Here is a 17,375-nt window from a genome sequence, read left to right on the forward strand (position 1 = left end):
ATATATATATATATATATATATATATATATATATATATGAAAAAGAGAAGCCATCGAAGACATATATATAATGGTAGGTAGATTTATACTAAAGTGTTGCTATTGTGATATTTATATATGTTAGGTTAAAACTGTAGTTGAGATTGAAATTGAATAAAAATAATTTAATGTGTTTAGTTAAACATACTTTTTAAATTAAGGTTATAAAATAATTAATATATATATATATATTAATATTGATGATTTTTAATTTAAATATTGTAAATTTAACTACTATTATTATATTATTAAATAAATAATACTTTATGTCAAATATTGTTTATTATTCTATTAACTTATCTACAATTTTATTATGTAAGAAATTCATTTGATAAGGACTATAATTTTTATGGTTTTTTGAGCGTGAAACAAAATTAGATAAAATATCATTAGAAATAAAATTAGAATTGCGATCAAATTCTACAAATACTACGTCATTATGCGATATTCTTCTAATTTATATAGTATTATTAAATAATATTAAATACTAGTTTTTTCAAGTAATATACATATATAATCATGACACTATTCACAAAAAACCGTGCCATTAAATACTAGTTTTTTCAAGTAATATATATATATATAATCATGACACTATTCACGTGAACCGTGTCCACGTAAATTATCCAAGTTGACAGACTTGATAAGTAGCTCTTAGCTGCTTTAGAGGAATAGGAGTTTTAACAAAAACATATATAGGTCTCACACAAACAGTCAATTGCATTTTAATATTATCAAACATAATATTTACCCGACGAGTTTTAAAAGCAAAAGTTACCGCATAAACAAACACCTTTATAGACGAATTGCAAAATTAACTTATTGATTGACAATGATATAATTTCATAGACAAGTTAAAAAATTATCCATCAATTAGCGAAGATGTAGGAGGGAAAAAAAAACTAGAGGATTGTGAGGAGAGTGATCATGAATCCATAACTAAATTTGAGAACCCTTTTTAGAGACATGAGTGGAGGAGACAAGTACTTGATTAGAGTGAGTATCTTGGAGATTTTATTGATCTGCTCATGATAAGATATATATGAATTGATATTTTTCACCAATTCATGATATTTATTTTAATGATAATTATGTTAATAATGGTAAATCATATTGGCTAGAAAGTAATATATCGAGGTGTAATATAATATTAGGTCATCATGGTGGTGTATTATTTATCCAATTTGGATGAGATATAAAGCATTAAATAAAAGCTCGAAGAATAATAAACAGTAACCAAATGACACATTGTCTTACATGTTTTTTTTTTTACTATTTAAAAAGATGCTATTTTGGACTTTTAGGGTTTTAATTTAGAGGTTTGCTCAAAGTTTAATTTGGTCATTTGACTTTTAATTTCTTTCAATTCCATTTTTTATTAATTATAAACTTTCAATTTTATGTAATTTTGCTCCTGCTAAACATCGTTGTTGGCCCCAGATTTCAATGTTTTTTTTTTCATTTATGTTATTGATCATGAATTTATGCAAATTGATCTTTAATTGATCATTAAACTTTTAATTTTCTTCAATTTAACTTTTGATTTAAATCAATTAAGACCCTAGAGTTCAACACCTTTTCTAAAAAGATTAATGATTGTGAATTTATTCAATTTAACCCTTAAATTACCCCAAAACTTTGATTTTCTTGCAATTTCACCCATGATTTGAATCAATTGAATTTGTAAAAATTAAGTCTGGTCCTCTAAATTCTAATTTTTAAATTAAACCTATATTGGACTCTCAAACTTAATTTTTCACCAATTAAGCCCTTAATAAAATTAATTTGGCATATTTAAAGTATAATTAAGTCCTTACACCGAATTAAAATTTTTATTTGGATCTAAATTAATTCTTAAACATAAATAAATTTTAATTTGGCCCATAATTAAATTAAATTGGTCTATTAAAAATCTAATTATGTCTCTTAGCTTAATTTTTATAAAAATTTTTCCAATAATAATTTAATTTAACCTTGAATTTATATTATCTCTTTAGTCTCTGGTTATAATGAGATACAATTAGACTTCCAATTCTATTATAGCTTGATTTTTCTATATATTTAGAATCCTGCTCAGCCTACTATTTTCAAAATACTTGTCTTATTGCTATTATTATTTATTATTTATTTTAAAAGGAAAAATGAATAAAAGTTTAGGGAATAAGTCAAAAAAAAGTTATGACATTTGACTTGGATAAAAATGTTTGATATTAATTTGTAAAAATAGAAGATTTCTTAGATTTAGGATTTTGAATGAAAACTTTGTTAATCCTTGAAAACATGATATTTCACCGATTATTTTTATTTTTGACAACAACAGATTCAATTTTGATTAAGCCTAAGATTAATATAAAAAAATTAAGACATAAATTTCAATAAAACTAATTCTTTCTTAAACAATAAACCTTAGAAAAAAAACAAACAAACTAAGCCCTAAAAGAAATTCAAGTTTTTCTTCATTCATTTATCATCTTACCAAGCAAAAACATACATCTAATCATAACTTTTCATATTCATTATCAAAGAAATACACAAATTTTGGATTCAAACATAACTAAATCCTATTGAACTTAAAAATCCATGCACCATCATCTAAAAGGACAAAACACATTTCTAAACCTTAATTCTTCATTTTCTTGAATCAAAGAAACATGCTAAATCTATATCACACTAAACCCTAAAAACACAAACTTTAGGTTTCTCTTCATGCATTATTTTTTAAGAAAATAAAAAACACACATTTAACCATTTTTTTCATATTTTGGAATAAAATACATTTCTCTTCATGCATTATTTTTTAAGAAAAATAAAAAACACACATTTAACCATTGTTTTTTTTTCATATTTTGGAATAAAATACGTTTAAAATATAGATTAAACACAATTAAATCTTAAGAACACAAACTTTAAGTTTCGTTCAGGCATTTATTTTCTAAGAAAATTAAAACACATATTTAACCCTTCAAGTTTTCATATTTTGTGATAAAAAAATATATAAAATCTAGATCAAACCCAACTAAATAAATTAAAAAAAAAACACAAACTTTAAGTTTCCATTCATGCATTATTTTCTAGAAGGAACCAAAATACATAGATAGCCCCTATTTATTTAATTCATATTTTGCAAAAAAAAAAAAACATATAAAATAAAGATTAAACCTAACTAAAACTTCTAAACACAAACTTTAAGTTTTCTTTTATGCATTATCTTCTAGGAAAGATCTAAAACACATATAAGTGATCATTTTTAGAAAAACCCTAAGGAATGAAAAAGAGGGGAAATGGGATATGACTAACCTTAATGTTGATTATAAATGAGTGGGGAGATGCCATGGTGGTCCTTGGTGGCAGTGATAGTGGCTAGTTGGGGTGATGGAGTGTTTTTGGATGTTTTTCTCTTCATAGCTTGAGGTAGTTTTTACTCTTCAATTGTGGCTTATTTTTCTCATTTCCTCTTCTTTTGTTCCTCTATCTGTTTTTAAACTCTCTGGTTCAAAACAAACTAGTTTATGACCTCAAAAACCCAACTATTTCTTTTTTACTCTATTCGGTTTTTTATGTGATTAGGTTTGTTTCTCTCATCTTCTTCTTCTTTCTTTCTTTCTTTCGTATCATCCCCTAACTCATTACTCTCAGCTCAAATTCTCTTTTCCTTCGTTCACTCTCTAATTTGATAGTTTCTCTCTCTAGACTAACTCCATGTCTTTTTTTTCCATGGCCCTCCATTTTTTTTTTCCGGTGAAACACACCACTTCACTAATGCTCCTTTTTTCTTTTCTTTTTCATTTTTTAGCTCGGTCCTTGCCGATTTTATTTTTTTTATTTTTGATCAATTTCAATTTTTTTCCTCAAATCTATTTTAATTTAGCCCTTTATTGCATTCAAAATAGTTTCTCAATATTGGCTCCTTTTAAACCTTGGTTGTTGGTTTTTAAAATTTTAATTTTTAATCAATTTCACCCTTTCTCTCTCAATATCTTTCATAATTTCATCCCTGATTATATTAAAAATAGCCCTTTGATTAAGATGTTTTTTTTCAATTTGGTCATTAAGTTTCTAATTTGTGTATTTTCAATCAATTTTATCTTTAATCTCTATTTTTCTCTTCAATTACACCATTTAATTAAATTAACGGAATCCCTAAATTTTATTGTCTTTTCTATTTTGATTCTTGGTCCTTTAATTCTTTTATTTTTGATAAATCTTTCTCTAAATTTCAATTTTTCTTTTCAATTAAGCCCCAGATTTAGGCACTTTTTAATTTATTCTCCTATTATGGCATTTTATCTTATCACAGTTGGAATTTAAAATACCGACAATGGTTTTGGTTTATGGACTTCTGTAATTAGAACCATATTCCTCCCAACTTGAAAACCAATGACACTGGAAATATGTTCTCCTTTGACACTGGAATATGTTCTTGGTTTTCTTATATTAATTTATCTATGATTTAATAAATTCAGGTGATGAGTTATCTAGCCTGTTTCATTAATCAAAATAATTAAAAGATTAAAGCCTCCTTTACCGAGAACTGCCCACTTTTGCTCATGTTTCATATGTGCTCTCCAATAATTAACCTTTTATCATTACCTCCTGGTTACTAATCAGTATCTTTTCAGGTCATGCAAATCACCCTGCCGTTTCAGGATCTCTTGCTTTGAGAACTGCAGTTTATATGGCCTTAACTTTACATTAAGAGACAACTTTCATTGCAGGAGATGCTAAATCTTTGATTGACACCATTCTCCCAAGCTCTTTCAATGATACTTCAGCTGATTTAATCCTCCAAGAAGATGTTGCTGCTGTTTCAGAAGGACGCGAACAATCATTTTCTATTTTGTCAAAAGATGATGTGTTATCCATGCCATGTTGATGAGCAGACCTATGAAAAAAATCAGTGGTGTTTTGATTATTTGTATTGTTATGAGATGGATTTTATTTTTATTAATATAAATGTTTAGATCAGCTTGTGTGTGTTTCAATCAATTATATGAATCTTAAAATTAACAAATATATAAATCTCTCATAATTTTTAGAGAACTCAAACTTATAATTATTAAAAAGTAAATTCAATATCTAACTAGTTGAGTTATTTGGTTAGATTGTTGGTGTCCTAAGAAATGCAAGTTGAATGTTTATACAGTATCCATCTAACTAGTTTTTTGTGCCCAGTTTATTTTAATTTTCAATTTGATTTTTGCCCTTTGCCAATGCCTTGTATTTTCTCTTGACTAACGACTTTAATGGCAGGAGAATATCATCAAATGTTTTTTATTACTGTTAATTAAAAGCTTGTATAACACGGGTTGGAAGCATCTAAACTTTGCTGGCGTGTTGCAAGACATTGACATTTCTTTAGGATTATCTTTTTTCCCAGCAAATATATTCATTCCTTTGCTTTCTCTCGTTTAGAGAAAATTCTCTATAATTGATGACTATATCACATTCGATGCATTCCTAATTATGTATTTTTTAGACATAAAAGTGATTGTTTGTTCTATGTGAAGTCTAGTGAGATTTTTATATTTTTTTTATATATAATTCAGTCGTTGAACTAATTTTATTCTTGAACTTGTTATTCTAATATCCTCATCGATCATACTTAATAGATTTGCATATTATAATTTTGTGATTATGTTTTGAATTGATATCATTTAGTTCATGTTTTTTTAAAAATTGCTGGACATTTGCCATTGCTATATCATATAAATCCTATTAAATCCCAAATTACTCAACTAATTTTTCCACTGATTCAATCAAGCACTGATTGAAGACTCCAATATTTGCTTGCGCGTTTGGGATTCTTCGGTGTGCTATATCTTTCAGGGGTCACTTGAAAGTTAATGCTTCTGTCACATCCTTAACCGAACATTTCCTCAAATCAGTTAATACCTGTCTTTAGCGTCTATCATTTTCACTTCAGAACTTGTAAAATTTAGGACAATGAAACGCGAAAAGTCGAAGTGTGTTAAATAATATAGTTGTTCAGATTTCCCACGATTTGTCCTAAAACAAGACTTTCCCGTTTTTAGGTAATTAGTTCGGCTAATTAACATACAGATTGAAACGTTTTCAGGTCATTAGTTCAGAGTTCAATAAAATTACGTGCAGGTCGGCTGCCCAGTTCTGCATGCATAAGCTTTAGGTACGATTTTAGTCAGTTGTTGATTCTTTTTCATTTTTAATAATGCACTAGATGTTGCTTGACCTAGCAAAATACGTCCCTCCTTTAATGTCATTTTGCAGACATGTTAGTTTGGTATATAAAACAGTTTTATAACCCGCTACCGGTAGGATTCAATTTAATTTCTAAAAGAATGTGTCAATATTATAGATGCGTATCGTGATTTTTTTAATAAATCAAAAATATAAAAATTTACTTTACGTTCAATAAAATAAATATATGCACACACATGCACACTTACATTACCAAAAAATTAATAAATATAAATAAAAACACCAATAAAAAAAATTCTTTTAGTATATTGTGATGACCTTGACCAATTTTTTTTTTATCCCTCTATCAATTGGTAAACACCAAAAAAATATTCTTTTGCTGTATATCAAGAGAATGACAGAAAATATTACAGTAAAATTTAAAAAGATAAATCATATATTGATGTGATATTTTTACCGATAGAATGATCAATTGAATAATTCCATTGATAATAATTGATCCTTCTCTCTCTTTCCCATATTTCTCCTTCTTCTTTATGCATTTTTTTATAACAATCAACCACCCCCTCCCACTAATCTCAACACAATTAAACTTCTCACAACAAATCTAGCTACCATAACACTTAATTTATCAGTATCTGTATTCTGATTCAAATTTTATTGAAAATTCTCTACTTTAAATAAGCAAATTTACCTTTCTTTTTTAGATTTGAACTCAATTTTAAAATGTTAAATTTTTTACATATTTTTTGTGGTATATGTATTTTGTTTGGGTGTTTACTTATTTTATAGTTTTTTCTCATACAAATTTATTATATGGATTTATTATTTGTATATGTTAATGTTTGTTTTATATTTTGTAAAATTATATTTGTTCATAAATTGATGACATTTATGTCAAATTTTTGACTTAGGTGTTTCGCGATGAAATAAATAATGGTTTATTTAATGGTTCAATTTTATATTTTGTCAATTTTATTATTGAATTGAAATTTTTGATAAATGTTTAGAAATTTGAATTTAAGTAGATAATTGATAGTAAATTAAGAGTACTATTAAAACAGATTGAATGTGTTTGAGCTAAATCAATATTTTAACAAATTATTGAGTTAACGTAGTTAATTAATACATCTTGTCATCATTATTTTACAAATTAATACATATTGTCATCATTATTTTACATAGGTTTGACATAATTAATGAATGATTATTCATGGATATATAAAGATTCATCTTAAGGGTTGCATGTAATGAATTATTTTTATGGGGTTCAGAGTTTTATTAATTACACACTATTTAATTCAAGAAATATTAGTGGAGGGGGTATTAGATGTAAGAGGTGTAAAAATAAAAAGTTTTATAATTTAGATGTTGTAACAATGCATCTTCCATAAAAAAGGTTCATGGAGAAATACCTATGTTGGTATGCACACGGAGAACCATATGTTTCTTATGATACTATGGTAGAAAGAATGATTGTGTTAACTTCTAGTTCTAACAACATGTATAATTATAAATGATAATACTAATCCTTATAAGATTATGGTTATAGATGCGATGGGAATTAATCAGGGTCATACTGGTCAATATCCAATCATAGATAAAGAATCTAATGCCAATGCAACCAGTTTTTTGATCTTTTGAAAGATTTTAATGAACCAAGTTGCATAAATCATAATAAATTATTAGTCGTTGAACAAGTATTCAACATCATGTCAGGTCATAGGTTGAGTGAGGCCAATTATGGCTGAATTATCAAATAGGTGAGAAACATTTTACCTTAAGGAAACAGGTTGAAAAAGAACTTTTATGCAACTAAGTTTATGCTGAAACCCCTTGATTTAGGATACCATAAAATTGACAAGTGTCCAAACTTCTACATGTTATACTACCTTGAAAATACAAAGTTGATCAAGTGCATAATATGTAGGTATTCTCATTATAAAATCATGATTGGTATGACAATGACTCTTGTCGCACATGAAAAACTTAGATATTTCTCAATCGCACCTAGATTGTAGAGGGTATTAATGCCATCAAAGACTACTGAGCACATATCATGATACCAATCATATGATGCAATGAATGGAGTGATGATGCATCATTATAATTTTAAGTGAAGATAAGGAATGTGTGTGTTATAGGTGATGTACAGATGGATTCAATACTTTCAAGTCATTTGTTGCTTTTTATTCTAGTTGGCCGATGATGCTCATGGTTGATAACTTACCATCAGGGCTACGTATGAGTTCAGAGTTCATATTTTTTTCTACGATCATACTCAGTCCTAATAGTCCGGGTTAGAATATAGATGTTTGTCTTTGACTTTTGATTGATGAGTTGAAGTAATTGTGGTCATCTGGGTCTTTGACTTAGGATGTATCGAGAAAACAAAATTTTCTATTGAAAGCAGTTTTGATGTAGACTATCAATGATTTTTCAGCTTATAAAACGGTTTATGGTTGGAGTGCACATAGAAAACTAGCATGTTCATACTGTATGAAAAATAACAAGGTATTCACGCTAACAAACTATAGTAAAATGTCTTTTTTTATTACCAAAATCAGTTCTTGCTAATAGATTACAAGTTCATAAAGAACGTAAAAGATTTATTTTTTGGCAGAATTGAAAGGGATGTTGCAGCACCGCTTCTTTCAGGTGAAGAATTGTATAACATGGTTTTGAAGTACGGTGACATCATGTTTAGTTTTTAATTTGGTAAGCAAAAGTTCCTTGATTTTGGTTTGACCAACAATTAGGTAAAATGAAGTATTTTCTAAAAGCTTGTTTGTTAGAAGACTAATCTCCTTCGCCATAACCTTGATGTCATGCATATAAAAAAGAATATGTTGAGAATATTTTCAACATAGTTATGAACGTGAAAAGAATGATAAAGGAAAACATCAAGGTTGAATATATCTTTGTTTTGTCATCGTAAAAATACAAAATTAGTTTATGTTGGGTCATGGATTGCAAGGTCCAAAGCCAGATTTACCTTATATAAGAATGTATAGTTATTTGTCTATAAATGACTTAAAAATATGTGTTTTTCTAATGAACATACCTTGAATATATCAAGAAATATATTCCTAAGGCTAAAACATTGGATGTTTAGCTTGAACTTTAAGAAACACAAAATCTATATAAATTTGGTAAGATGTGTCATACATCAATAAGTTAATAGCTTCTCATAAAAGTTGTGGATGACATGTTATTCATATTGATGAGCCTACTAATTACTTGGAAGTAATATATAATATTTATTCTAAGAAATGACTTGAATATATGGACTTCAAGTACTAACCAAGTTTAGAAGATGGTTGATCCACCTAGAAGGGATAAAACCTAGTGGATCTAAGTGGGTTCTCAAGAGAAAAACTAACATAGAAGACAATGTACAAGTGAAAAATGCAAGCTTTAAGAAGTAAAAATATTCAATTTTGATGGTATAATTAATGGATTTGACTTCATAAAAAATATAAATAAACCTTATGTTTATAAAAGGTTAATAAAAATGGTGTTGTTTTCGTAATATTATATGTAGATGACAAATTATTGTTAAGAAACAATATATCTTTGCTTTGATCAATAAAGTTTTGGTGGTCGAAGGATTTCTTCATAAAAATTTAGGAGAAACAACCTATATATTGGATATAGAGATATATAGAAATAGATTTAGAAGGTTTCTTAGATTGTCTTAATCCATAGATATAGACTAGATGCTAAAATAACTTCTTAGAAATAAAGAATCTAAAATTGAATTCTTATCTATTTTACAAGGAACAACTCCTTCCAAAGACATGTTTTAAGACACAAATTGAGAAAGAGATATGATGGAAATGGTATCCTATACTTAGCTATAGGATCCATCAATGGAGAAGAAAAACAGGAAGTTTAAAATTATTTGAATTAAGATTTTTTCAATGAAATGTTTGAAAAATAGTTAATACTAGTCAATATATATTTTATGCTTTTATTTTAAATGGTACTGCTTTGAGTTTAAAGAGTTTCAAATAAGAGAGTACAATTGATTCTACAACTGAATAAGAGTGCACCTTCATATTTGAAGAAACAAAGAGGTTGTTTGGATCAAGAAGTTCATTAATGAACTAGGTTGGTTCCTAATATTCTTGATCTAGTTGCCTTATACTATGATAACAATAGAGCCATTGCATAAACAAAGAAAACAAGGTCTTATTAATGATTTGAACAAGTACTTAAAAAATTCAATTTGATTTGAAGAATCAATGAAATAGAAGATGTAAAGATAGAGTGATTACCCACTGAAGAGAATCTAGAAGATCCTTTTACTAAGTCACTATCCATACAGAAGCAGTAAAACTACTTGAAGTAATATGATATTAAATACATACACGACTGCCTTTAGAACAAATGAGAGATTATTAGTTTCATATGCCTTGTAACCAATTGGTTGGTTGCATGACATTATTATATTAATATGAATACATATTTAATAAATACTTAATTTATCTTTAATATTCATATAATATTAGATTAATAAATCTAATACTTGATTTTTGAATCTAGAGTAAAGATATAATCCATGGGACAAAAATATTTTATAAAAAAAATTATAATGTTGTTATAATTATATGATTTCTATTGCATCAAATCATTGTTCCTAAAATATTCTTGGTCAATGCTCTCTTAAATATTGAATATTTATTAGAGTTGTAGAAACTCATACATATTATGTCATTTCCTTTATGAAAGGAAACATTTGTTCTCATAAACTTAAGGATACCTAAAACTAATATGTAGATGCTTGTCAGAAGATATGTCCACTGAACTGACTCGTATGAGAATTTTATTAGAGAGATCACTTATGTATACAAAATGGCTTATGTAACGGTTGTGTAAGTGATTTTTGGAATTGAGATCACTAAGTTATCTTATATAAATAACATTATGCTTTGATCCTATTAAATGTTATCTTAATTGAGGTAACGAAGGGGAAAATATTGGGTATAATATGAGTTATATGAAGGTAGTTAAGTGATCAAGAGAGAATTAATCACCCTAAATGAATCAAGAAAAATATTTCATCTATTCTTAAATACTATTAATTGAGAAATTCTTAGCCATGGTGAAATGAGTTTGAAAGAGTTTATAATCTTATTTAAATGATTTATAACTATTATGTAAACAATAAACATGATTTAACATGACAGATATTCTTCATATTTTAAAGTTAAATCAGAACATTATCAATGAAATAATCTTCATTACAGTGAGAAACCGGTCTCTAAAACGTTAAGTCAAAACACTAATGACCTGTTGCTAGACGATGCACTTGATCTTCAAAAATAAATTAATCAATTATTGAATTGATAATAAATTAAATTTTTTAATTTATTTAAATCTATTTAATTCAAATTATAATATATATCTGGGCTAACATATTAGAAACCTAATAGGTCACGCACATTAAGAACTATTAGTTATAAATTAAATCAAGATAATTTAATTAAGTATCATTTGATTAAAACATGTTTTATAAATTAATAACTAGAATATAATTAATATAAGGATTATATTTGTAGACTTAGAAAAATCAATAAGGACTTGATTGAGTTAATTTCTAAAATTATTATGAATTAATAAATGGATATTATTCAGGGGAAAAATTGATATTTTGCCAATTTATAAAGTTTTTCAAATCTCTATATAAATAGTAAGCTATGCCTTTTATTTTTTAGTGATTATTTATTAAACAAAAAAACTATGTAAGTCATATAATTGAGTGATAACACTGTAGGCATAACAATCCATCTCTCTTAAATAGAGATGTATGAGATTTTTCATTAATGGTTTGTGTGGATTACCATTAGAGGTTGGATAATTGGATGACTTGTGATTTACTACAATACAAACTTTAAGAAATTATTTTAGTTGAATTATTTTAAGTAATATTTTATAATTTAGGACTTTTGAGAGTAAAAGGTAATTTTAAGGTTGAAAACTGAGAGACTAGCAAGACTTTACACTTTTAGATTTAAAAGGGGAAGACAATATATTTTGAGGTTCAAAAGAAAAGATGAACTAGACTCTATCTTTTAAGTTTCATCGGGATTGGAAAAGGAATTTTAGGATCTATAAAAACATAGTTTGGCTATAGCATTTGCATGATATATTTTGAAATTTGATAAATTTTGAACGAATTTATCATGTTACTTTCAAATACACATATAATGATTTCAAAACAATAATATGACATATATAAAGGCACATTTCATTAAAAAGATAAGGTTTAATCCCAAAACACATTAAAATAAATTTGAGCAAATAAGGTTTTAATAACCTTGTCTACAAAGTTCAATAACAAAAATGGCTTAACAATGCAACATTCAATATATCTTCATAACGATTCACTTCATCAAGCATTTTACAACTAGCTAATTGCTTGCTATGTTAATGATGGATTAACCTAGAAGGACTGTTCTTATTGAACCATCATTCATTCTCAGTCGATTTGTATGTTTAAAGGATTTTAAAGCCATTAAAGTTGCCTTTTCCTCATTATATGCCTCGTATTCAATAATTAATCCATTCACACCCTCAATATTAATGTTGGCATGGTTTTGAATATAAATGGTATTTGTATTAGGAATGTTCATATTTTCCAAAAAAGCTATCCAAACAGGCTTGAATAACATGATGACATGTTTTTTTAATGTGTTAGATGTTTTTAATAGTATGCCCAATTACATTTGAATGATAATCACACCTATTCTCAAGTTTGTACCAACATGAGTACGGTGTTTATAAAGGTTTATAAGGAATGTGAAAAACGTGTCATAGTTTGATTAGGTGTTGATATATTTATTTTAAAGGAATCGATAATGATGGTAATTATTTTATGTTTTGGGTATGTTAAGTATTTTGATAGTAAGAACATTATTGATTATGGTTAAAGGTTTGAGTGTTTGGTGGTTATGTGTTTTGGGTACTTGGTCTCTAGCATATCACAAGATTGCACCAATGGTAACTTAGTATGAATTTTATATCATGATAATAAGAACCTGTGATAAACTTGGAGTGCTTAGATTAATAAGTATCACATATTGATTAATTAGACATGTATTTAAAACTTTTGATGATGATGTATAAAAGGATGAATATTATTGTGCTTTTAAATTTAAATTATTGATTTGAATGGATATGATTTATTATATGACAAAAATAATAAAATTTAAAACATGACTATTAAATGGAATGGAATGGATATAAATTAGTTACAGTACAATTTTGGCAATAACTCAACTTCTTATTGTTTTTTTTTTAATTTAAATTATTAAGTTAAAAAATAATATAATATTTGAAATTTAATGATTATGTTTTTTTAATTAGAAACATGAGATGGTTCAAATCCTAATTGCAAAAAGAAAGATTTAGCATGCGCATATAATCACAACAATAAGATGTTCTTAGTTTAAGGCTACTAAATATTGTGTATGGTGGTGTGTTGTTAAAGAACAGGTCTAATGGCTCATTGTTATTAGGAGAGATGAGAAGTGCTAGTTGGGGTTGTTGCTAGGATAGGGATGTTTAGTTTCTTGAAAGAAATGAATGCATCAGAAATGATTTTTTAAAAAAAATATTTTGAGAGTTCCATAGATCTTATTAAAGAATGTAGAGTGGTTTAAAGTTTATAAAAATATTATCTAAAAATCAACTATTCCATTTAAGGTTTGATCAATTTTTCAAGACTAGACTTTAACAATAATTCACATGAATCATTAGATCAAAAAGTTTTCTAACACCTTTCAGGAGAGATAAATTGTTATGCTTTTATTGTTAACTCTTTTCTTTTCTCTACTTGTCAATTTATACAAGTGTGTTCGAGTATTGTTATTGTGTACTAGTGTAGAAAAAATTATGAGACATAACATTCCATTATAGAAAAAACTTGATAACCTTAATAATATTAAAAAATATATCTCATTTCCCTCTAAGACATATCGTATATATTATTTTTTTAGGTCTAGAATTATAAATTATAATCCTAATTCCTCTATAATTATAACAATATTTTAGGGCAAATTAATTTTAAGTTTAAGAATATTAAAGGTCTAGGAAACATTTAAGCAAACAAGTCCTTACTTGATTTTCTAGGTTTAAAATTGTAATAATTTGTATTAATTACACTAAATTCTTCAAATTCTAAAATTTATTGACAATAAAATTATACTTAATTAATTATCCTAATTTAATCTCTTATTAATGATTTTTAATATGTTTGACTCATTAGTTTCCTAATATGTTGGCCTAAGCATAAATCTTAATCCTAATCAAAATAGAGATAAATAAATTAAATAATTCAAATTATTATTAATATAATAATTTGATTAACTTATATTTAGAGATCAAATGCAACATTCAACAACATGTAATGATTGCTTAAATATTAGAAAGTCATTTGTGGTTTGACTTAACCTTTCTGTCATCAGTTTCTTAGTGCATGACTACTTTCATATTTATTCTCAATATCACAGTCATTTATTATTTAATTAAGATTTGAAACTCTTTTTAAATTTGATTCCACTTTGCCTAAGGGTCTTACAACCAATGCCATTTGATAATATATATAATTTTTTTATTTAAATCAACTAGGGTGATGAATACTTTTCTAATCACTTAAATATATTTTTATAATTTATATTATACCTAATATTTTTTCATTGATTATCTTTGATTAAGACAACACTCAATTATGTTCAAATTATAACTTTCCTGATATTAGATAACTTGGTGATCTCAAGTCTAAAGATTAATTACACAGTTGACACTTAGTCTTTTCATATAAAATCCTCTCTTGCGGGTCATTTTATTATACTTGTATTTCACAAATACCTACATATTAATTTCATGCATTCCTTGTAGCTCAGCTTATAAAAGTAGTTACTTCCTATCATAAAACAAAAAAAATATAATATGTACTGGTATCAATAGTTCTAATTAATGTCAATTTTAAATAAAGAATTAACCATGAATATTTAGGAACAATGCTTTGATACAATAGTAATCTTAATAATTATAACAATTTTATAATTAAAAAAAACATTCTTATTTTATGGACTTTATATTCACTATATATTTAATAATCAAACTTATAACTTAAGAAACCTAATTAAGAAAAGATTGTTATAATGGCAATTCTATGCTAGTTAGTGTTAAAGCATGGTTGAGATTGCTACTATTGATTTGTGGATGTTGTGTTGAAATAGAAAGAAGATTGTTATAATGGTGGTTTTGTGTTAGTTACTGTTACGTGGTGAAGAGGCTAGTGTAGTAGTACTGGTTTGAAGGCTTTTTTTTAAAAAAAAATTATTAATGTTATTGTTCGGAGATGATGTTGGAGTTATGGGTGGTTTGGGAAGTGTGAATGAATTAGAAGATGGTAGATTATGATGTAAATTGTTTTCAAATTTTTTAGTTGTTCTTGTTTTAATTTTTAGATTTGTGTACTATTGTGTAATGGATTAACATGATCAATAGTTTATTATGTATCACAATAAGTAAAGCTAGGTACTTACTAAACCTTAATGTTTTTAATAAAAAGATGATAGAATCTATAATTCAACTAGGGTTGTTAATTAATTAGATAACTGGACCAATAAAATTAAAAGAAAAACTAAGAGCCATTAGTGTTTTATTATGGTTTCTAAGAGGAATCACTATGGATTCACACGATGATTTGTTTCGTCCTTCTTTTTGTTCTTTTTATTTAGTCCTCTAATATTGTATTGATTTGAGACTGGTCTTGGTTATTTCTTTTAATGCTTGCATATAAAATCTTACGGTGTTAAGGAACTATTATGTCACTTGGTTAATTTGGTAGGATTAAATTAAATTTTATTGATTTAAAAGAATTAGAGTTTTAAAGAAAAAAATTTAAAGTTTAAACAAGTATTTCATCCTCTTTTTGCTAACATTAAAGACTGATTTGCATGATCAGTGGAGGCATTCAAGTTTCTTTTTTTAGTAACTTAACTTTATTTTTTTAATTTGATCCTTTCATATATTTAAGACTTGAAAAAGAAATTTATTTTTAATGCTGAATTTGATAAAATATAATAAAATTTTAATGATGTGATACAATTAAGTGTTAAAAAACCAAAATTGACATTATATATAAGTAGTCCATTGGCAGAGGAAACTTGGCTGATGAGTGCAATCCAAGTGCAAGCAGGTGAAGGAGGTTGATGTGTTTTAAAGGCATATACACCTTTCTTTGGTAGCCAAACTCCTTCTTATTTGATGGTGATGGAACTAGAGCAATGAGGCCTTTTTGGTAAGGCAAGGTATGTAAATAGGGGAGTGATGATTACGATCTCACAACCTTTTTTCTCCTCCTCTCAGAATTCATGCTGATATGTCAAATAACTAAATATAACCTATCATTTTATTTTTATGTCAAATTTGATCTTTATTATTTTGATTGTTAAATTTTTAGTTAGGAATTAGGCATTATATTTTTCTTGATGGCGTAATCCTGATATCTTAACCTAGGTTAACATCATACTTTCCTTTAGATATTTTCTTATAATGATTTTTATTTTTATTTTTATTTTCAATTTCATTCTTTAATATTAAATTTTTTAGACATTAGGCTTTATGATTTTATTTGCTTTTCTTTTTATGTGTTTATCATGGTCTCATTGACTAAATCTCAAGTTTGATATGTTAGCTGAAGTTAACTTTGATCTCCTTTTCTTTTGGTCAGTTTTTTAAGATTAAATACTTTTTTTTTTCAATTTTATTCTTTGATATTGAGCTAGTTTGGGAATTAGACTTCATAATGTTTCTCGTTTTGCATTTTATTAGTTTATCTCATAGTTAAAGCTTTTTTTGGTCATTTTTGTTAAATGATTTTTTTATTTCATCTTTCTATAATTGAATTGTTGATTAGAATTAATCTTCATAATTTTTTTATGATATATTTTTTATGGAGTTATCATAACCTTACGACCTGGGTTATAGTTTTGGCTTGCTAACTGATTAGTACTTAAAAGTGCATTTTTATCATGGTTTTATATCATCATTTTGCACTTGAAGTATCAATAACTCCTTAACCAAAGCATATTTTATAATAATATATCTAATAATATAAGATAACTTTAATTTGTGGTAAATGT

The 17,375-nt window shown here is 26.4% G+C and overlaps 1 protein-coding gene across 1 annotated transcript in view; it reads right to left on the bottom strand.

Annotated features, from left to right (window-relative positions):
• The window catches only part of LOC105126423 (uncharacterized), a 5,401-nt gene extending 1,651 nt beyond the window's left edge, over positions 1 to 3,750 (bottom strand). The window contains exon 1 of the mRNA XM_011027290.1: positions 3,337 to 3,750. Within this exon, the coding sequence (XP_011025592.1) occupies positions 3,337 to 3,372 (36 nt within the window). The 5' untranslated portion in view covers positions 3,373 to 3,750. The remainder of the gene's footprint in view (positions 1 to 3,336) is intronic.
• Between the last annotated feature and the right edge of the window lie 13,625 nt (positions 3,751 to 17,375).

The sequence above is a fragment of the Populus euphratica genome, unplaced genomic scaffold, assembly GCF_000495115.2.
Source record: "Populus euphratica unplaced genomic scaffold, PopEup_1.0 scaffold78.1, whole genome shotgun sequence".
NCBI classification, from domain to species: Eukaryota; Viridiplantae; Streptophyta; class Magnoliopsida; order Malpighiales; family Salicaceae; genus Populus; species Populus euphratica.